The 22,172-nt window shown below is 40.5% G+C and overlaps 3 protein-coding genes across 3 annotated transcripts; 2 read left to right on the top strand and 1 right to left on the bottom strand.

The window, feature by feature from the left end:
- The first annotated feature begins 229 nt into the window (after positions 1-229).
- LOC140943258 (glucosamine 6-phosphate N-acetyltransferase-like) lies at positions 230-3,262 on the top strand. The gene is made up of 3 exons (XM_073392327.1): positions 230-325; positions 1,849-2,005; positions 3,189-3,262. Exons 1-3 carry the CDS (start codon positions 314-316, stop codon positions 3,260-3,262), a joined length of 243 nt encoding a protein of 80 aa, XP_073248428.1. The 5' UTR covers positions 230-313.
- An 826-nt stretch (positions 3,263-4,088) lies between these two features.
- LOC140942511 (probable glucosamine 6-phosphate N-acetyltransferase) lies at positions 4,089-6,652 on the top strand. Its single transcript, XM_073391426.1, has 3 exons — positions 4,089-4,237; positions 5,280-5,341; positions 6,025-6,652. The coding sequence occupies exons 1-3, from the start codon at positions 4,121-4,123 to the stop codon at positions 6,173-6,175; spliced, it is 330 nt and encodes a 109-aa protein (XP_073247527.1). The 5' UTR covers positions 4,089-4,120; the 3' UTR covers positions 6,176-6,652.
- Positions 6,653-8,577: 1,925 nt separating this feature from the next.
- On the bottom strand, positions 8,578-22,122 carry LOC140942509 (probable E3 ubiquitin-protein ligase HECTD2). The gene is made up of 8 exons (XM_073391422.1): positions 20,427-22,122; positions 19,223-19,452; positions 17,728-17,791; positions 16,978-17,202; positions 16,141-16,261; positions 13,489-13,778; positions 10,832-11,002; positions 8,578-10,458 (listed from the first exon to the last, which is right to left on the bottom strand). The coding sequence occupies exons 1-8, from the start codon at positions 21,933-21,935 to the stop codon at positions 10,051-10,053; spliced, it is 3,018 nt and encodes a 1,005-aa protein (XP_073247523.1). The 5' UTR covers positions 21,936-22,122; the 3' UTR covers positions 8,578-10,050.
- Positions 22,123-22,172: the final 50 nt, after the last annotated feature.

Raw genomic sequence — 22,172 nt, 5'->3', positions numbered from 1 at the left:
TCCCACGTATCCCGCTCTAGTTCCGCGAATAAATGGCTCGGAAATTCGGCACGGGATGTTTTTGGGGTTTTTGGTTCAGGGATTTTTTGGGAGGTTTTGTTTGAAGCCCTAGGAATTTTTTTAGGTTTGATTTTCGTCCCCATCCCTGTCACTAGAAATACGGAGTACCCCCCGCTAACAAGAACTCCGCCAGTTTCGTTGCCGTGACGACGGTAACACTGGTCAGAGGCTTGGAACGCGTGACTAACCCTAAGAACGTCTGCGTGGGAGGCTACGGCGCCCGTGATCGTCTGTTGACAAATTTTCCTCAATCATGGCGAAAGCGGTAAGAGAGTTTTCTCTAGTACATTAGTTAGAAATTAGATGGTAAAGAAACTAGAATAGCTTTCGTTAGACATAGTCTTATAACTGAGCCATTTCGTTTCACGTTTCTAGGGCCCACGATTTAGTTTGTGTAAAAAATGCTCATTCAAATAGTCATGCATTACGTATAGATTTTCAGGGTAAGGGTTCGTGTAAGGCCTTACATCCTTACAGCAGTTTCAGGTTGTAATGCAAAGTATAATGTGACGCTTTAATACTGTTTTCTAATAAACGCAACGATGACAATGGACAAAATGGCGTTTAACTCCTCTGCAGCAAACTGTTGCAGGAGCTCAAGACTGACTGTTGTCATGGCAACAGCATTTTTGTTTATTATTGTCTTCATCCCATTGATCCCACTACGTGATTTATTAGCCAAAAGAGTGAACAGGGCACTTTGCGCAAAATGCAAAGCCTACTTTTCAAGCGCGAGAAACATGTTTTTACCCTCCCGTGGTTTAATTTTTTTTCTGGTTTTGCTTTGCTACAAAAATGCAAATCACTTACTTAGCTCATAAGGTACCTGTCATCTGGGCTACCTTAGCCTGCATGACAGGCCAAGCGGGGCGAATGCAATAATTTTCTCTTCCCCTCGTCTTGTGCTTCGCGCTCATGAAGCGTTCCGCGCGAAATATCGCGCTCACCCCACTTGGCTCATAAAGCGCCTGTCATGCAGGCTAGGGCTACCTACAACACTTTTTCCCTTGTTACTATTTACACCCTTATATAAAAGCCTAGCTTTCACCATTAATACACTCTACACCCTTACAGACCTTACAGCCTTATGCCCTAACAGCCTTACATAATCAAAAAACTGCAGTGTTTATACACCTGTATGTGGTTCTTTAAGGCTCGCTAAGGTGGCTTGGCTTAATGTAGAAAGAGGAATATCCACGCAACATGTTTTTCCTGTTTACGTGTACGATCGAAGATACTTAATTACGGAAACATTGAAACAACTGCTCTGTAAATTTTTGTCATCAACAGGATTCCAAGTCATTGTTTAAAGGAAGTATTGGTCACGTGACCTCTTAGTGCAAGTGGCCTATTGCGTACATGTCATTTGTTGGGTTTTAGCTACCACATCTGGCCCTCCCCATCCCACTACCACTCATCAGCCCAGAGTTGATCTTGAATTGTGGTCAGAAGCTCTTATACTCTCCAAGTCAAAGTGTATATCATTTTATTTTGGATTTACCTGTAGGCTAGAATAAATATTTAGCTGATGTAAATACAATTCAATACAATAACTTTTATTTCAACACAATGGCGACTAAAGCATTGCCGCTTATCATAGGGTTGCGCATTTAAGCTAACTGAAACTTAAGCATTAAAAGTTTATTAAAATCGTGGTCGTTATAATATAAAAAACTATCATTGTAATAATTGTGAGGCATTGTTTGTGGAGATTCAGCCTGAAAATCTAAATTGCGTAGGTTGTCAGATTTGCACTCCATTCTAGTGTAAAGTTGGTTTTTTTTGCAGAAGGAAGAAGGTTCAATTGTCATGTTTGACCAAGACCTTTTAAAAGACATTGACCTCAGTAAAGGAGAAGGTAGACTACATGAATGTGGTTTGTCTATTGATAATCCTGGTGACAATTTGTTGTTAAGACCACTATGCAGTGATGATTATGAAAAAGGTAAATGTTGTTTTTTTCATGACTCTGATCTACAGGTCCTGTTCACACAATGCAAAATTTTGTTTGTTTTGCAGAAAAAACTGTCAACAGGAAGCCATTTCTAGTGTGAATGATTTTTTCCACCCGCCAAAATTTTCTGAATTGCTACCTAAATAATTTCAGAGATGCCGTTGAGAACATGACCAGATGCGAACAAGGTTGCAAGAACAAAATTACAAAATTTTCAATTTTTTTGCAACCTTCAGTGCGAACAGGGTCTAAATCAGAATTTATGCACTTATCAATGTTGTGACCTGTCTTATCTTCCCGACCCTCTTAGCCCAAATTTCATCCGATACAGTCGTTTTCTCCTCTCAGCAACATCATTACTTCTGTGCTAGCAAAGGTCTCTCACGACAAGGCAAAAATAAGAGGAAGGAGAGAGACTCTCCTTCCTCTCATTTTTGCCTTGTAGTGAGAGACCTCTGCTAGCAGGGAACATCGTTGCTGTGGGAGTTATAAGGACTCAAAGTAATCGGATGAAATTCAGGCTACCACTCACTCCCCATCTGACTTGGAACATGTATTTAGTATTGTAATGATAACTGATAACAATATTGCCTGATTCTCAAATGCTCAGACGACCTGATACAGGGTAAAAGACCGTGGTCCTTGTTGAGGTTGGGACCAGACTTAAAATTAAACCATTAGTAACGGCCACCTCTCCACAGATGCTTCTCTTTAAATGGGACAAGAAATTTCTGTCCCTTCAGATGTATATTGGATAAAAGATAGTGCCCTATTACATGTATGTCATGCAAGGACAAATATTATATTGACTACGTTGTTTTTTCTATTTTAGAAAGCCAATTATTATTTTTAATTTAACTTAATTTCTTTACAATGGTTACAGCAGCATACCTCAGTCCCTAAATGGCCACTGTCCCTAAATGGCCACTTTTTTGTTCCCTTGTGATGCATTAGGCTCCAATCCTCAAGAGGGACCACAGTCTTGAATTTCAAGCTTTGCCTGGGAACATTATTCTTATAGCGCTAATTATTTTATCTGAGATCATTTGACAAAAATTGATTTGTTGAGGAAAGTGCTGTATTTGTTCCAAAAGGTTGTACATGATGTTAAGCATTTTTTTGGACAGAGAGGAAAATTGTTGTGGATGACTCAGATTTTATATTTTTTCCCCAGGTTTTCCAGCAATTCAAAACAACCTTGCTAGAGTTGGAGATGTCACAAAGGACCTCTTTCTGAGTAAGAAATGAAATTCTTAGATAGACCCTTGTAGTGCAGCTCATTTTTTTCCCCCAGGATTAAGTTAATTTTGAAGAGTTTTGTTATTTAGGTAAATAATTTGTTTAGCTTTTAGTGTCAACCAATTACAGTCATTACTGGTAGAGTGGATAATTATTGTCATCTTGATTACTGAAAACCCAAATTTCCCCCTTTTCGTAAGGGCGCTGAGGAGCCCTTTTAATAGGCGCCAGATTCATCATGACATCATTGTTTACATGTTTGCTCATTACAATACCAGTTAACCCATAGAAGATGTAGCTGTTTATACCAGTTAGGCGCAAAAATTAAAAGAGCTGGTTTATTTATGCAGTTTGTGAAAGTTTCAGCTTTTTGCAATCAGTTACAAAGAAAATAACAGCAATTAAAAACTGCAAAATTACTAGGGTGGCAAAACGTTAATGAGCTCATACATTCTTTGTAAATTCTGGGGTTTTTCAAAGAGACTTTCTCTGAAACTATTTGGTATATCGAGCTCAAAATTTCAAAGATAACTGAAATTTAGTGTTATGCTCTTTTAATATTCAGAAATTTCATTTTATTAGCATCATAATAATGAAAACCCTGTATGCTAATGAGGCAAAAATGTAAACAAGGATTCGGTTATACCAGGAGTATCACTCTTGGGTGATCATTTCATTAATTTCTATTGTCATTTAAAACTTTAAGGAAAGGAATAATTCAAAGTGGCTAGCAAATTAAATCCAGGTTTTCAATACCCTAGTTACACACAAAACTTGACATCAGTAAATACTGGTACTGTACTCAGTTATTTACTGCAGAGGTCTTATATATTTCCCCATTGGATTTCTTTAGAGCGTTTCCATGCTATGAGGTCTTGTCCTGGTACGTATTATATCATTGTGGTGGAGGATACAGAGTTAGCAAAGATTGTGGGCTGTGGAACACTTTTCGTAGAGCAGAAGTTCATGCATGAAATTGCTATAGTATGTATCTTATTGTTTTTGTATCCTACAGTTGCATGAACCTCCATTAAGCGCCACCCTCGGGGTACTGGTAGGTATATACATGTAGGCACTCAATAGGGATTGGTCAGAAATTACCATAATCGTTAGCAGAAACATCTATTCACTTTATTTGAAATAAACATGACAAGAGCAATATAACTTGTATCTACTATTAGTTGTCACCTCTATCTCACACTGTATTTTCCTTCATCATAGTTTTTACAATGAAGCCAAACTATATAGCTAAGTGTATCAATACTTTGTGGCCGCTTAATTAATAGGGGTGAGAACGATAGGAGAACTCTCATCAGGATGGACAAAAGGTGCTGGCAACTACTTAATAGAGGTTGGCTGCTTAATATTATTCATGTTGGTGGTTGCTTAATATGGAGGTTCAACTGCCTTATCATTCAATAATTATAATAGAGAAAATGAAGTTAGGCTGTCTGGCCAAGTGGTTGTGAGGTAGTGGACTGGACTTTCTATCAGGTGGATTAAATTCCAATACTGCTCTAACCCCTCACTGGATTTGGTCTTGGATGTCCAAATTCAACTATTCTGCCATATATATAAATAACTGCTATGAATAAAAATTCTGTTTTTATCTCTTAATGCTCAACAATCTTCAAGTTGTAAAAAGTGGTGGTGACAATAAGGATCCCAACATGTAGTGATATCATGAGATCTTTACAGTATGCCTTAGGAGTATTTTATAATGATAGCCCACAGTCCATCCCTGAATATTGATAGGGTGCATACAACAACATTCCAGCAAGCTGGACCAGATTGATCAAGTCACAAGTCACATAACATTTCAATCCACTGTAAACAAGGCTTCAGAAGAGCCAAAAGCTCATACATAGTAATTTTCTTTCTGCCAGTGTAGTGACAAAATATTATTAACGAAATCTTTGAAATTTAGGTGTTTTTTTGTTGTTGTGGTGTTCTGATTAAGAAAGTGTGGTATGCTGAAGCCTTTACTGTGTGTTATTCTCGCATTATCTATTGTTATTACTTACAGCGAGGGAGAGTTGAAGACATTGTCGTTGATGAGAGCTATAGAGGGAGAGGACTTGGAAAACTGTGAGTACAGTGAAACCTCTGTTAATAGACACTAGCTGCAGCTGCACTTGGGGACTTAACCGAGTTATTTCCAATTCATAAATTAAAGTTAACTCATTTAAAAAAACTGCGAGTGCGGCTTGGTTTTCTATAGTCTTATCCGAGTTCTAAACAGGTTATGCAAATCAAGCAAGAACGATAGATTTTGTTAACTAGGCTAGGTTTTTTAAACCACCTCAAGAGGTAGTTTAACGCAGGTTAACATTGTCAATCAGTCAATCATCTCCCTCTTCACATGAGAATAGTCCAAATTTTCGCATTCATGCATGCAAGCACCAAAGTTTCGAAATAACTTAACCTAACCCGGTTAACTTGCCAAATGTAGCCGCAGCCACTTTCCTTAAGTTGTCATTTCTAACCTTGAAAAGCTGCTGCCAACATTTTCTATGACTCTGAGGGCGTCAGTTTTCAAGAGGTTCTTCTTGTTATACTACTAACTGCAACCTGGTTAGCTCAATTTGTTAAGCACTGGTCTGCTGAGGGGGAGTTCATAGATTCAAATACTGGTTGGACCAACACTCATGATGTTGTTGATGATGATGATCATGGTGTTGATGATGATGAGGAATGCACCCACATCATAAAGTACATTCTCTAATTTAATGAAAAATGCCAAACCAAAAATTTTCTGTGTTGTCTTTCAGAGTTGTTGAAACCTTGCTGTTACTCAGTGAGAAGTTAGGATGTTACAAAACCAGCCTTAGGTGTAAAGATTCTCTGCTTCCTTTTTACACTCAGTTTGGATTCAAAAAGGAGGATCAGCAAAACTATCTTTGTAAATGGTTTTCTGATTGAGGCATCAACAAACTTACGCTCATGACATGTTAACATAACAGCAAATGCTCTTCTTAGGAATTCTGGTTAGCCTGTGACAGGAAAGAGAAATGTTATTTTCTCAGCTTGCTTTACTGAGCAGTCTTCTCACAACCCAACTGTTTTTCACCTCTTAGATGGTTCTCCGAATATCCCAATTTTTTCTCAAGAACTAAAGATTCACCCATCCTTACTCGTGGTAGCCCTTCACTACAGCCTCTATTAATAGAACATTCATTTCACCCATTATTTGACAACCCACAAGACATCAGCAAGACTGACTTGAGTTGGCCATGGCAACGGATGCGTAACGTAACTGCTTACACCCGGGTATAAGAATTCATAAATTGTTCACTTAAGTTATTTGAGCTGAAAAAAATCTATAAAATTGATACAATTACCGGTAAGAGGACTTGCATTGTGCATATTGATTTTCATAGATTGGTTAATTGATATTAATCAATTAGTTTTTATTGATTTTATTGATTGGTATCCGATGATCGATTTTCATCTATTGGGCAATGTTTTCTACTGGCTGGGATTTTTGCTTCTGGGATCCTAAAACCCTTAGCTTTATACCTGCCATGTGTAGATGCATTTTTAATTAACTTTTAATGGAAAACAACCCTGCTTCATAACCATCAGCAATCCAGTTGCCATTAATTACACCCTATTCTAGTTTAACCTCTCTGACTTGTTTACACTATTTCTGACTAAACCGCTTAAAACCTCTAACATTCACAGGATCACCTACCCATGTACGCTTACATAACGGTACCTCTTCCCCCCCCCCCCCCCCCACTCACCCCCCTACTCCTCCCCGCTATTTTGATCGGTTGTGATCAAAACACAGCAAGTTTATTTATAAGAAACTAAACTCCGCCAGTTACAAAGAGAATCTAAACCAACAAAACAGAGAATATTCAACGAGTTGGTAAAAATAGGTTTTGATGAATACATTTCTAAGGATCTTACCTGGTTTGCTTTCGAGATCTTAACAGAGCGGTAGTATTCTGAGCAACATTTCGCGGCAAAAGACAGCTTCCTATGCCAAGCATCCTTAAGATCGAGTCAATTATCGGCTTATAACCGACAAAAGAATTAACATCTTTACGAGGAATTCTTCTCTACAAAAATATAAATAAAATATTTAGTTGGACGTTCATGTCGTACTGCACGCCCGACGACGACGTCAACTTTCAGTCAGGCGTTATCAGGTTATTTGTCCGGTCGCTCAGTTGCACAGGACACCCAGATGAACCACAAAACAGGGGAGGGACGAAACTGTTGGTTTTCACATGACGTTACTAAAATTCAAACTACAAAACTATCGATCCTACCGAGATTTTACTTTCACGTTGTATTAGAGAAGCTCAAAACTAATTTTCATACAAATTTTCGCTTCAAAAAGGGTTCTTGGTTTTGTGATATAGAGTACGCTTGAATTTCTAAGCTTTTGCGTGACCCGGCATTTGTAGGTTAAAAAAGTGACTTATTCTCGGGGAATTTTGCTATCTAAACAGTTTATGTGTTAGAAAAAGTATTACTTTAATGTTTATGCGTTCCTAGACAAATAAATTCACGCTTTTAAAGCAAAACTCGGTAACCGATGTTTCTGTTGGTTTCCTGTCCGCCATGTTAGTGCCCATTCGGATGAGCACCAGCATGGCGTCTCCATACAAATCTCTATAAATTTGGCTAGAACATTTCTTCAGATATCTCGTATACGAAATATTCCTCTGACCTGAATCTTGGCGAGGGTCTTTGCATATTTACCTCCTTTCATTTCCCATATTGCAGACTTTATCTATCGAACGGTTTTGATTTTTATTTTGATCAATTTTGAATGGCGTGACACTGAAAACGAGCAATACGAGCTCCCCTAAAAACGCGTGCGTGGGAGGCTAGGGATACGTGTGAACGGGTCCTAAAACTAGACTCGCCGAAAGGGGCGACGTTACTGGGCTGCCATAAAACTTAGACTATACAGAAATATTGTACTCCATGAAAACAATAACTTCACCAGAACAGACAGCAAACAGCTTATAAGAGAAAACAAACCACTAAACTCGTCACCCATCACTGAGACTATGGAAACGGCCGGTTTAAATGGAGGTGGGGGAGCCCAGATAGGTGAGGTAACATCTGGCGGGTCACCCCACCTATCATGTAAACGCGATCAAATTAAAATCAGAGAACAGACGGGTTACCTCATCTACCTGGGGTCCCCCACCTCCACGTAAACAGGCCCTAAATAGGGATGATCAACAGACGATGATCTATAATTTATGGTCGACACGAACACGCATTGTGCAGTAAGATAAAGATATCTATACGTTTCAAGATTTAATTTGTTACTTCGAACCGGAGATAATTTGCACTTTACAGCCGGGGGAGGAGGAGAAAATAAACGCCTCTCTGGGAGACTAAACTGGAACATGTGGAAACTAACAAAATATTTCTGTCGACCTCTTTCGCAAGCTCTCATCCGTCAGAAATAATATTTTCTCAGATTCGTCTCCTGTGTAAAATGTAATTTTCCTGCAAGCCCATGGATTGTGACGGAGTTTTTCCCTCTTAACCAACGACGTGTGACTCGCTTGAGTCCAACGGCGCAAAATTTCGCGAGCTCTTCGGTGAGAACGTATGTGAAAAGCTCTAATAGATAACATATATCCTTTAACCAAAATGTTTTTTTATTACATCATAGTATTGGGTGAATAATTTAATAAAATTGTCCCAAAACCTTGCGACATCATTTACATGTAATAATTAAACATTCACCATTGAAATATAAAATGTCCTGGTACAAACTGACTGTTAAAAACATCCTCTTATTTTTACATTTTCTACATGTTTTTAAGGAGCCGTCAACTCTTTTACACCTTATTGGACAAGTAAATCACAGTTGGTCTTACCCTGGCTGCTAGAGGTTCTTTTTCTTCTTCCCTAATTCCTGATAGTTCGCGGCGAAGCGCCGAGACAAGAGAGCTCTCATATCAAACCGTGCGCGCACAAAAGGTTATTTCATCCCAGATATTTAGAGAACAGACCTCTTAAGCCAGGGTAAGTTGGTCTCGCCAAGCAATTTTAATACCTTCAATTGTGCTCAAAATCAAATCATTATTTGTTATCAGCGTTCCGTCGTAAATAAATAACTTAGGCCACAAGCTCTTGTCGGCCACACCCTTGTAAATCTTAGCGTTCTGCACACTTTTCCGTGCAAAGTAATGATAGCTGTATACTAGGGAACGGTTGAAAATTTTTACAAAATACATTGCTACCGTTCCGTCCATGGACGCTTTTATGTACTAAGAACGGCTGTCATTTTTTGACGCAAGCAAGCTATTCCATAGTCTGCTACAGCCATTTTTAGGGTCGTCACGCAACGAGAGAGGAGCGTTGCGTGACGACGCTAAAAACGGCTGTGTAGCAGACTAGCTGTCCCACACCTAATGAGACAATGAGAGGTAATCGTGGCATAATTTTACAGATTCATAATTTACCTGTTTTGATTCATGGTCTAATGGGGAAAAGCTAGACTGTTCAAAGGTCCCCTATTTTTTTCGTAAGATCGTCAGGATCGAGCGCTTACCGGTACGAGCGGCCATCTTGGTTTCATATGTACGCAGTACCGAGGGGCAGGGAGGCCACTCCCAAACCGTCCCCCTCCCCCTTATAATATTTGATGCTCACTGCATCCAAGAAGGCCACCCGTAACGCAAAGCGCTCGATCTTACGGAAAGATAGGGGACTGTGAACAGTTTAGGGTAAAGCTTGCCGCCCACGCGTTAGTTTCTTTTTTTTACAAGTTTCTTGCATCAGATTCGTCATCCCTAACTTAATTCACACGGACATCAAGTTAAGCCAAAACCTTTGCAATTCTCAATTGCAACGATAAGCCTTTCCTTTAGCTTACTCCTGGTGCTGTATGCCGGCAACAGAAGGCGATTGAAACAGGTCAGAGCGGTCGGAAGTCGGTCCGAGTCCTCGCCGTGTCGTTGAACAATGAAGGTCAAGTTCGCGAGCCCCTTAAGAGGCACCCGATCACTTCCGGTGACAAACATAAGGAAAGCCTTCTTCTGCTGCAAAGTCATTTCATTAACAACGCTCCAGAGCACGTTGATCGTAGGGTGGTTGTGATCATAGCCCTCCTCATAGGTTGCTGCTATTTCAAGCTCGTAGAAGTCGATAACAGGGCAGCCGCAAATTAAGAGTTCAAGCTCGTCAGGACGAAACAAAGTGAGAGCTTCACCTCCACAAACCTGAAAAGTGACAGGTACACAATATAAAGTTCCAAATCAATCGGATGACATCCTTAAATCTCCACAAAAAACAAGGAATATTTGGTAGCTGACGAATTTGCAGGTTAAGTTAAGAGCACAGGAGAACGAAAGATACATTTTCATTACATCGCTACACCAGCGACACCGTAGCAAGCTTTGTCGAACAACGTCTAGAATACAGCTCTCATTAAAATATATTGGCACAAACTAAATGATCATTTGTTAGCTTGTTTTTTTTTTTATACATAAAATCATTAACAAGTTACTTCCTTTTGCTGGAAAGAGCGATTCACAAGCAGTGATATTTTGAGTCGCGTAGATCTAAGCGCGTTTCAAGGCAAGACATACCCACCTTATGAAAACCCCGCGAAAAAGCACTGAACTGTTTTTCAACCGACTTCACAAGGAGGTAGTCCACGTACAATGAAACAAACTGTTCCCTGTTGTAGTTTGTCACAGGAATGTTCTCTCCATTTTGAAGAAGTTCCACGCTCTGGAGGCTACCAAACTCGCTTGAGGAGACCTGAAAATAGAAAGTTTGAGACACAAAAAAATTTCGCCAAAGCGTGGTAAATCAGAGAACGCTCAGTAGCACACAATAGTTTCAGCTACAAACAGTCCGTGGATGAAAGCACTGCGAAAGAAAATCTCCAACTCCCCATTATGTCATATAGTTTTATTGCTAATACTAGGAGTAATCGTAGATTATAGTGCGTCGCCTTAGGGCTTTAGGCACCAGAATTGTGCCAGCAGCAATATGATAGAATATGCCGTTTGAGCATCAGCCATCGCAAAAGCTTCAGGAATAGTGAATACTTCCCTGATCAGCCTTACATGTTCGAAAGATTTAGAAAAGAAAAGACTGTGGAAGCAAAGGTTGCGAAAAGCGCTGGCAATGGGAATGCGATGGGCATGATGGATACTATTGCGACGTTTCAAAATGGAGCATGGCACGCACGGCATGCTTGATGCTATTGTGACGTTTCAAAATAGCGCAGGTTTGGAACCGACACACCGACAACCTCTTTTCTCGATTTCTCGCGCAGAGATCGTTTTTCATGCGCGGCCGGTTTCGGTCTTTACAGTGAAACCCGCGAATGCCTGTGTTTTTCTCGCTGCCTCGCCACTCTTGGCTTACCCAGGATGCCAGAGGTTTTTAATTTTTCTTCATTCCTGATAGTTTGCGGCGACGCCGCGACAAAAACCGTGCGCACGGGTTATTTCATCCTAGGTTTTTCAAGAAAAGACCCCTGGATACGGGGTACTCTTGGCTTTGCCCTTTAACTGCGATATGTCGGCCTACAGCCTGCACCACAAAACATGCTGCCTTGCGTGAGAAGAAAACTGTCATACCAAGGGTATAAACATTAACCAGCATGTGAAAAAGGACTGAATTCAACCTGTTTACTCTCAGTTTGGTACTGAATCTACTTCATCTCGCCCGGAGTTATGTCGCTCGAAACCAGAATTATTTCGCCCGAAAGTTTTCGTGAAGTCACTCGAAATCCTGAGTTATGTCACCCGAAATTTTATCATGCTCAACAACATTCTAACATCCTATTACTTAACAATTAGTTCATGCGTAAATGGCGTACGTCAAGATATTGAGTACTTGGGAAGTTTGAAGAGCACTCAAGAGGCCAAAGAGTTGCGCCGAGGGCAACTCTAGCCTCTCGTGTGCTCTCCAGACTTCCCAAGTGCTCAATATCTTGATATACGCACAGCTGAAGCATGAACTAATTGTTTTATAACATTATCAAAGCGATCAATGCAGCAGTTAACTTAAAATTTTTTATTATTCATTCAAAATATTTTCCCGATTCTGATTGGCTAAAAGCACACGTTTAATTCACCATAACCAGTTACTGATGACCAAATTTGGAAGAATTTTGTGTTTAACGAGGAAATGACGTCAAAAATGCAGCGTTAACCGACAAGACCTGGGGACGAGGTTGAGTTACTTGAAAAATGGCGGACTTTTCACTCGTTTCAAGAGTAAGAACTACGCGAAAAAATAGCTAAAAACATGGCAAGAACAGCAAGAAGACAACTCAAAGGGCGACATCTGCTATTTGGAGAATATTTGCGGAGCTGCACAAACCTAGCCTCCCCGCAGACGTCCTTTGGGGTTCGTTTGTAAATGAATGCGTGACAAACGAACCCCAAAGGACGTCTGCGGGGAGGCTAGCACAAACCTAACCGTGCCTGATCGAAGATGAACTTAACATCGATGAATCGATGGAGGTAAGCCTGTTTTAGCCATGTTTTTAAACTAGGAATTATTTTGAACGAATAATAAAACAATTATTGAATTCGGCTTTCGTATCATATGAAGAATTATGGAGATCTCGGAGGGTGTTATCCGCCTCGACGGATAACACCCTCCTCGATCTCCATAATTCTTCATAAGATCCTCAGCCTCATTCATTAATTGTTAAATTATTGTAGCGCGCTCAAAGCAGTACGCGTCTATGTCTACGTGACTCATGCTTTTTAACCTCACAGTTATGTTTTTGTCTTGAAACTGAAAGAAAGTTTACTCAAGTCGCTTAAGAAGACATTAAAAAAGATTGCAAAAATCCATATTGAGGCGCCGGAAAACTATTAATTCAGCGACAAATTCTTTTTGAACAGAAGAAACAACATTTCAAATAACGATTTTCACACGCCATAGGCCCATAGTCCGTACAGCTAGCGTTTGTTTCGTCTCATCAAGGCGTACAGAAAGAGATATATTACTCATTTATCGCGCTCGTTTCGTCTCATCATCTGACCTTATTCCTCTATATATTTAATAGGGATAAAATTTCGGGCGACATAACTCAGGAATTCGGTCGACACAACTTCGGTCGAGGTGACTTTCGGGCGACTTGACCGGTTACCGTTGGACGCCCTAAGAATTTTGCTAGTAAAAAATATATATATATTTTTTTTCACGACATTAAGTTACAATTATTAAAATATTTGATCAACAAACTTAATATTTGGTCGCCATTATTTCCACATTACCTGAAATGTATAGCAAAACGTATCCTCCACATCACCATCAAACTCCAACAGCTGCATGAGACTGTTTGCCAGGGATGGCTGAACGCCCAACAACAAGTCTTGAAGATCGAGTTTCTCGTTCTGAAGCTTCTTATAAATCACAGGCGGAAAATGTAGATCTAATATGATTCCATTGTAGATGGCCAAACCGAGCAAGATCCCGACCAGCTCAAATTCTTTCTCTGATTCAAGAGACGAGCTGTTTAGCCACACACTGTGACTCTCTTCGATGTAAGTAAACATGCCGTAGCCTGGAAAACAACAACAATCAGATAAATAGGATCTTGTTTACTGTGGGTAATGTCGACCGAGATATCGGTCGATATAGCGGTCGATATAGCGGTCGACACTCGGTCGATAGTCGGTCGACACTCGGTCGATACTCGGTCGATACTCGGTCGACGCTCGGTCGACAGTCGGTCGATATAGCGGTCGATAGTTGGTCGATAGTCGGTCGATAGTGGGTCGACACTCGGTCGAGACACGGTCGATAGTCGTTCCAGATGTGTCTCGGCCGATATAGCTTTTCGTTCACCGACACTTCGCCGACTTTTCGCCGACATTACACCGACATTTCGCCGACACTTCGCCAATAGTTGGTCGATAGTTGGTCGATACTTGACCGATGTATCGGTCAGTAATTGGTCGACACTCCGTCGATGGTCGGTCGACACTTAGCATTTCCTACATTTTTTAGCTTGGAAAACAAGGAATTAGAAAGCATTTTCTAGCTTGGACCTAGCTGTTTTTTTAAATTGTGTTTCTGCTTTTTTAATTTCAAACTTCAATGTACTTAGCCAAAATTCCGGATTAATAGCTATTTGTCATTTATCTAGCCTTTTCTTTTAATTCTTGTGAACGGGATTTAGCCTATCTGTATCGATGCCCACCACCTTTTCGCAGACGTTTCCTCCCCTCGTTTTTTTTTTTCAGGGGTGGGAGTCTCGCTACGCGTAGCCGGCTAGAATTGAATCATGAAGAAGTCCGCTAAGTGAGAATGATAGGCCTTCAGCTTCTTGTTATGTGATTTATTCCCACCGTGTAAGGCCTATATCTGGCTGATTTTTCCTATGCCGAGAATTTTTCAACCGACTCAGAACTACATTGATGAAAAAATGTATTTACAGTTCATTTTTTTAAACTTGTTTTTCCTTAACAAGTTAAGATAATATTAATGTTAACGCCGCGCATACTGTTTTCCTTTTCGTGGATGACCAAAAGTGACTTACCATTCAATATTAATTTCTGTATACGCATGGTCGTCTCTATTTTGAACAAAATATAAATATAAAGCGAAAGGACAGAGCAAAAGGACAGGATAATGTAATGAGAACGTAGCGTATCCCACAATAAATGAATGTGTTCAGTCTGCTGGATATTTTTGTCACCTTCCTCGGCACATTATCAGCGCGTTTTATCAATAACTGATCGTTAAACAAAGGACTGTTCCCGTCTTCAATACAGAAATATATAAGTTTAATTTGTGGTCTCTGCACAAGCGAGAACTTGGCGTGATGAAGCAGGTCAAAGCCCGATAATAAAAGATGTGTATTCCTCGCTCTTAAAGCATGTCATGAACAGTAATTAATGACGTCTTTGCTTAAAAAAAAGCCATTGGACTCACCTGATAAATTAACACACGACTGATATTCGAACGACAGTTAACCGATATACCACCGACAGTTGACCGATATACCACTGACAGTTCACCGATATACCACCGACAGTTGACTGATATACCACCGACAGTTGACCGATATATCACCGACATATGACCGATAGCAAGTCGAGGTGCGTCGTCGAAATATCGACCGATACTCGGCCGATAGTCTATCTCACTATCGACCGACTATCGACCGACTATCGACCAACTATCGACCGACCATCGACCGACTATCGACCGACCATCGACCGACTATCGACCGACTATCGACCGACTGTCGACCGACTATCGACCGACTGTCGACCGACTATCGACCGACTGTCGACCGCTATATCGACCGCTATGTCGACCGATATCTCGGTCGACATTACCCACAGTAAACAAGATCCGATAAATATACAGCGTTTATTTTCATCAAACTATATTTGATTCTTTGAATCAATCGTGGATTTAAACAATCACCTACCACAGTGTATCGTAGTTGTAAGGAAGCATTCATTATATTTACATGAATGAACTGAACCTAAACTTATTCAAAGATTCATTACTAGCACTTATGATAAATTAATCGTTCAAAATGTTTTTTTCTTTTTCCTTCAAACAGAAATGAATAAGTATGACCTTTAACTTAAATTTCGCGCCGAAATAGCCATGTCACGTGAACACAAAGCCCGGGTGTAAGGGAGATGACGAGAGTCCACAACCGAAGAGTTTTAAAGACTTACGGCTAGCCCGTGTAACTGGCGGAATTTCTACCACTGAAGCATCCCTGGAATAAACTTTGCTGCCGTGTTACTTCGAGAAGAATCCCCCGCGGCTTAGCCACTCACTATGCGTGGCAGTTCTGTCGCTAAAAAGAACTGACGCGAACGTTCTGATCCCACCAGCTGCGTAAATTATTTTGTAGTTGGTGCAACACTTGAACCACAATAAAAGGTTGGGATATTTACCCGGGTCAAAAACAGCTTCAACAATCATGTGAAAGAATTCTTTCTGTAGTCCTCCCATGTCCAGCCCCTGCTCTCCTCCGCCGACATACTTGATCTTCAGGGGCTTCTTCAGGTCAAACTCCTGCCGACGGAGAAAATAAAACAGTACGTAACTGGAATGTGTAAAATTTGTACAGTGAAACCCGCCACCACAGGGACATGCCATAGCAGTAGCGGATCCAGGGAGGCCCGAAGCGCCGAAAAAAAATTGTTTTGAGCCCGGGCCTCCCCCTTATCTCAGGGTCTCAATGACCCCCCCTCCTCCCCCCCCCCCCCCCCCCCACTTATCTGAAGGTCTGAATCCGCCATTGCTATAGTGTCTGTATTAGTTAAACGGGTGTCCGTATTAGAGTGGGTTCTCAGAAAAACGTCACGGACACATAATTTATTGACATTACGATAAAAACAGACAAAGAAATAGAAAGGTGGAACAAAAGACTGCAGCATAAAGCTAAAGAAATCAGAATTGTGCAGCAGGAGGCACAAAAACTTTGTTTAAGGACTTCAGTACAAGGGTCAACCTCCGGAGGAAAGACGGACTTCAAACATATCACGCTATTTTGCCACGGTTTTTAAGTAATAAAATCGTATTGAACCTCGTTATGAACCTGGTACGTAAGGTCATAGGTTCAATTCCTGTCGGGGACTCAGATTTTTTCTGTCCCGTGCTCGTGACATGTTGATCACATATCACATCACTTCTTATAAACATTCCGTCAAATACGGGTGTCCTTATTAAGCGGGTGTCCGTAGGGCGGGGTTCCACAATACATGAATTACACTCTGCTTAGCACGAACCTTGAGGTGGATCTGATTTAATGTGTCTTCAATCAGATGATCACGGCGGACTTCAAGAACAAGAAACGGGCATATGGCAGATTTAACTGCATCTTCCAGATCATTTTGTGTTTTCTCGACCTCCTCTCGTATTCTCTGCGCCTGCTGTACACGTGCTTGGTGCACTATTGCATTTTGGTATTCCACTCTCATCTGTGATACGGCATCAATCTTCAAGACTCGAACCTATTGAGGTGAAAGAAAATTATGATATTTGTGCCGGCCAGTTTATGACAAAGCGCCGTCGCCATTTTGCCAATAGGCAGAGGGGGAGATCACGGCAATCCATCCTTCTGTGAAGACCAAGCGGCCCAGTGCATTCAAGTAAAATGTCACTCCCAGATATGATCTCAAATGAATCTGAAATTTACACGGAACAAGTGAACAAGACCCCAGATTGGAATGTGCAGAATGAGATCAATGTTCAGAGCATCCCAGCCAGAAGGTCTGAATGATGGTGACGATGATGACAATGATGATGATGACGTCTTATAACGCAATTTTGCAAAACTTATTCACACTTTACCCCAAAAAAACCTTCTGACGCCATAGTTTCCTTTATGAAAGTTTGTAAGAGAACTCCTCTGTCAAAAATCCCACTGACCTTCCACAGAAGGGTGGGAAGGGGGAATGGGGAAAGGGGTGTGGAGAGGAAAAGGAGGGAGGGAGGGAGGAGAGATTATATAAAGTATCTGGAACTATGTAAAATACCTTTGAGGTTGGATCCAGAAAAAATGGATAATCGAGAAGAGAGAGATTCTGGTCTCTTTCCAAACTAAATTTAAAAAAGTAAATAATATTATATTCAAGGAAAGAAGTCAACTGTAAGTACAGGATTCCTCTTTAAACATACTTACATTAATTCTGTCATTATGAGAGGCATCCGCAGCAGTCTCATGACACAATATGGCAATGAGATTTTAGAAAATAATTAGAACAGTAACATATGGAATATTCAGTGTTGAAATGAGGAAGACTCAGCACACAGATTGTCAAACATGTAAAGTAGATGACTCAGATCACCACAAGACTATTCAAGCTACACAAATTGTGCTATGTATGGGCTTCCCCTATCGGTCAGTTAGAAAAATTTCAAGTACTGACAACTATCTTTTAACAGCACCTAATGTATATAACATTAACCTGAGATCAGGTTCAATTTACCAACATGTAAGAAAGAACATATGAAAGCTGCTAAAATTGGGCCTGATCTCAGGTTACTATAACCTATAGACATCTTGCTAAAGCAGACTCCTACAGATGGTCCTCGCAATTCTTTACTCCTTTAATTTGACTCTGAATGAGAAGGACATCTCTCTAAGATCCATGGGTATTTAGTACTGGCCCTCGTGGTGTCCCTTTTAGGCCTGTTTTTTTTTCTGTTTTGATATTTATCATAAGTCAGGAAAACTCCAGATGATCAGGGATTTCACAATATCACAACCATCCTGGGGCATTTCTCTTTTCCTTATGTGTCCCAGATTTCAGCAACAGTCTGTGGACAGCGGACTCTGAGATTTTCCTAACATATCCAGGGTTCTCATCAAGTGCTGGCAACTGGCTTAAAAACTGGCAACTTTGATTTTTGAGCCATGTACTTTTTGGGAAAAGGCTGTGTGGTATTTAGTGGGGGAATAAAAGCCTGAAATTGCCTACAGTACTCGATTGCTAAGCCACCTACTTTTACATCCTAGCTGTCTACTTTAACACACAATGAGAACCCTGCATATCAATAGAATCTGGGAGAACAAGGAAACGGTGAAATCCCTGATTGACTGGGATTTTCCCAACATACAAAAAAAAACTAGGCTTTACACAGAGTTGACCATACATTGCCCTGATGCAGTTGATTAACAGCAAACTTACAGCGTGTTTGCTTCACTGTATTCTGAAATAAGAATACGCAAAAGATTTGCTACAAATCTTTTATATTGTGATTTTTGGACCACGTAAACACTACATACATTGCAATATTACATTTCCAGGAGATTTCTTGATACTGCACTGCAATTTATACCAAAAAAAGTACAGTAGTTTATAGAATTTATTCCTTTTATTCTGACTTATATAATTGGAATACAGTCAATCAAACATGCCCTAAATGACGTGTGAAGGAGAGCTAAACAAAGGAGTTTTCACGCATTGGTTCACATTATCACCTTACTAATGGTCATTTCTTACTATTTCGCATGGACTCTGTTGGTACCTTTTGGTGGAGTTTAAATTTCTCCAGTGCTCATATTCCTTCTTGAAATCCATTTTGAGAGAGAGATCTTCATTATAAAACTCAGAAAGGGAAATGAAGTCCTCTCTGTTCCTCCTGTTGAGCTGACGGCAGGCATCATAGAGTATAGCCAGTGATTTACAAGCTTCTAACAAGTGTTGCATGCTGCGCTGTCCAGGAGAAATCATGCTACTCAAGTATTCCTGAAGAACCTTGAAAAGAGAATTGAAATAAACTTAACTTTGTTGAAAAGTTGTTCTTTTGAATCTTGTGCTTTGTTTGTGAGCTTCAATAGGTGAGTAACCCAGGGGTAATGAAAGGGACTCCAATTCCCGTTAGGGGTTTATTCAAGGAATTTTTCATACTATTAAGGTGGTCCCAGCCTGTTGCAAGGTTCAATGTTTCACCCAGGTAATGACTTCCATCCCCTCAGTTCCTTTCCATTCAGGAGCTTTCTCGTAAACTTCATGAGAGCAATTGGCAATTGTGATTGGGTAAATTAAGAAAGAAAATGCTAAGCAACTTTTAAAAACTACCAGAAGAATCTTTTGTTGTAGTAATTTCAGCTTTAAAGCATTTAGTCAACTACAACAAAACAATCTATGACCTGGCGTGTGGATAGCGTTATCCGCCTTTTGAGCAACAAGGGCCTAATAGGTGCACTTAGTAGGGTCTACAACCCCAGACCCCACCATCCTGCCCCACTTCTTGGATTGGATCCACCAACTCCACCTGACTGCACACTACAAGCTAAAAATTACACAAGCACTAGAAAAGTAATACTGTAAACTTCCACTTATAAACCCCCTCCCCCCAAACCCCAGTTAAAGGCCCATCTTTTAGAAAACAAGAAATTTCATCCAAAATTTATAACCCCCAACCCAGCCCTGGGATATAAGCCCCACCCTAGCTCTTATTGAAATGAATTTGATTTGTTGTGATGTTTTGAGGCCTAATAAAAAACAAGCAAATGCAAAACATATTTTGATCATCACTGTCATAGCTTGTTTCCAAGAATCTTTTCTAGTCCAGTTATAAGCCCACTCAGATGCCTCTCTGTTTATAAGCCCTCCAAAAACCCCTTACGAAGATTCATAAGCCCAGAGCTTATAAGCAGCAGTTTATGGTAGCACAATAAAGTTACTTATGGCAAGTTTATAATTTTTTGTTGTAATATACATCCCACCTGAAGTAACTGCTTAAATGATTCTGCATCATAGCTCATAAAGATTGCAATCAGTGATTGCCGTGAGTCAGCAGGAAGGTGACTGATCACTTGACAAAGTTTTCGTAAAAGAGCTTGAGATTCCTGGACAAGGGGATTTTCCAGTAAAATAACCAGCTGTGAAACCTCATCTGGGTTCATAATAACTGAGCTTAGAGCAGCGAGATGAATTTCTAAGGAATTGACTAGTGGTTGAACAAATGTGTCTTTAGGCTCCAAACCCAAAAGAAGAGCATAGGCTTCCCTGACAGCAGAAACATCAAGAGAATCACGGCCATCACCTTTAGATGTCCTAAAACTTTCATTCAAGGCCTCAGATGATGTGAATACTGTTCTGATGGTATTGATAAGAAAAGCTGAATCTTTACACTCCTTGTAATTTTGGACCGAAGATTCAAGCATTGGTAGTGTTAGATGAGTTAGTGAAAACTCTTGAATATGACTTGATGACATCTCAAGAGCGCATTCCTTCTCAAACTCTTCCAAATCAATAAGGTCATTTAACGAGCTGTTTGAGCTGAAAAGTTCAGGTGGCATTCCTGAAAGTGTATGCTCATGAACACGATTACCAGACAGATTCAATTTAGAAAATTCTGTACTATCGAGAGTAAAAACATGTCTTTTTGAGTCATCTTTGACATCTGATGACGGAACATTTAACCCTCTTTTGCCAGTTTTCTCAACATTTCCACCATCACTTAATTCAGCTTTGAAATTTCTTTGATCAAAAGATCCACTCGCTTGCTTTTTCTTAGACTCACTGTGATGGTTTGGTAAAGCAAAATTACCCTCGGAGTTTCTTCTTGGAGGGCTGGGCTGGAAAAGTGATTTGAATGGTGTTGTTGAGAAAAGACAGTGCAGAAATGGCCTCGCACGCCTAGGCTCTCCAACAAAAAGATTGCTAGGTAAAGGATCATTTCTTCGGTTCTCAGGAACACAAATGTGCTTTTTATTTCTTGTGGCCAGTTCTATGCTCATCACTCCAGCAACATCAGGGGTGAATCGCACTCCGTCCTTGCAGGAAAAACAAAACTTGTTTTTACAGTTGCTATTTCCACAGCCCTTGGTAAGCTGGTTGTAGTAGCATTTCACTAAATCTTCAAAATGGCTCTTCATTTCGGAATAGGACGAATTAGGCTGATCGTAGCTACGCATTGGCATAGCTTCCTTGAGGGATAGATTCGAGTCCGAAACAGCCGCAAGATTGCTGGCACTCAGAGTTTTTGCAGTACCTTTGAGTGAGTTGATATGAGCTAAACTGGAATACTTTTTCGAACTATCCAAGTTTAAACTCGTCAGAGATCCAGTAAGCACATCTCTTCGAAGCTTGGGCTGACTGGCATGTTTCTTGAGTTTGTTAAACTTGGTGATCGACTCTCCAGAATGCAATGAATGCCTTTTTGAGTGGGCCATCGGAATTTTCGGCGGCCGAGTTGAAACAACGGCGTGACTACTCAAAACATCATCCATACTCAGCGAATCTCCTCCCTTCTCCTTCCGACAAAAACAACAAGATTATTTCTTGTACATCAAAAACAAAAAACAGGACGGTTTCTTTTGAGCGAAACCTCGTAACTGTACATTTTCACACTTTCACAGGCGGTTTGCGTTATTTCTTCGTCACTCATTCCAGAACAAAAACGCCGCCATTTTCGTTGCCGTGACGACTGTAACAATGGTCAGAGGCTTCCCCCGAAGAGTATTTTC

Source organism: Porites lutea, chromosome 7 (genome assembly GCF_958299795.1).
Source record: "Porites lutea chromosome 7, jaPorLute2.1, whole genome shotgun sequence".
Classification (NCBI taxonomy): Eukaryota; Metazoa; Cnidaria; class Anthozoa; order Scleractinia; family Poritidae; genus Porites; species Porites lutea.
This window is presented reverse-complemented; position numbering and strand designations above follow the sequence as displayed.

Excerpts from the sequence above, each read along its gene's own strand:
- LOC140942511 (XM_073391426.1), top strand. The coding sequence starts at position 4,121 with ATGAGGTCTTGTCCTGGTACGTATTATATCATTGTGGTGGAGGATACA. Across the intron at positions 4,238-5,279 it reads TCATGCATGAAATTGCTATA|CGAGGGAGAGTTGAAGACAT; the intron begins GTATGTATCTTA and ends TATTACTTACAG. Across the intron at positions 5,342-6,024 it reads GGGAGAGGACTTGGAAAACT|AGTTGTTGAAACCTTGCTGT; the intron begins GTGAGTACAGTG and ends GTTGTCTTTCAG.
- LOC140942509 (XM_073391422.1), bottom strand. The coding sequence starts at position 21,935 with ATGGATGATGTTTTGAGTAGTCACGCCGTTGTTTCAACTCGGCCGCCG. Across the intron at positions 19,453-20,426 it reads CATTTAAGCAGTTACTTCAG|GTTCTTCAGGAATACTTGAG; the intron begins GTGGGATGTATA and ends TCTCTTTTCAAG. Across the intron at positions 11,003-13,488 it reads CGTTTTGCTATACATTTCAG|GTCTCCTCAAGCGAGTTTGG; the intron begins GTAATGTGGAAA and ends TTCTATTTTCAG.
- LOC140943258 (XM_073392327.1), top strand. Across the intron at positions 2,006-3,188 it reads CAGTGATGATTATGAAAAAG|GTTTTCCAGCAATTCAAAAC; the intron begins GTAAATGTTGTT and ends TTTTTTCCCCAG.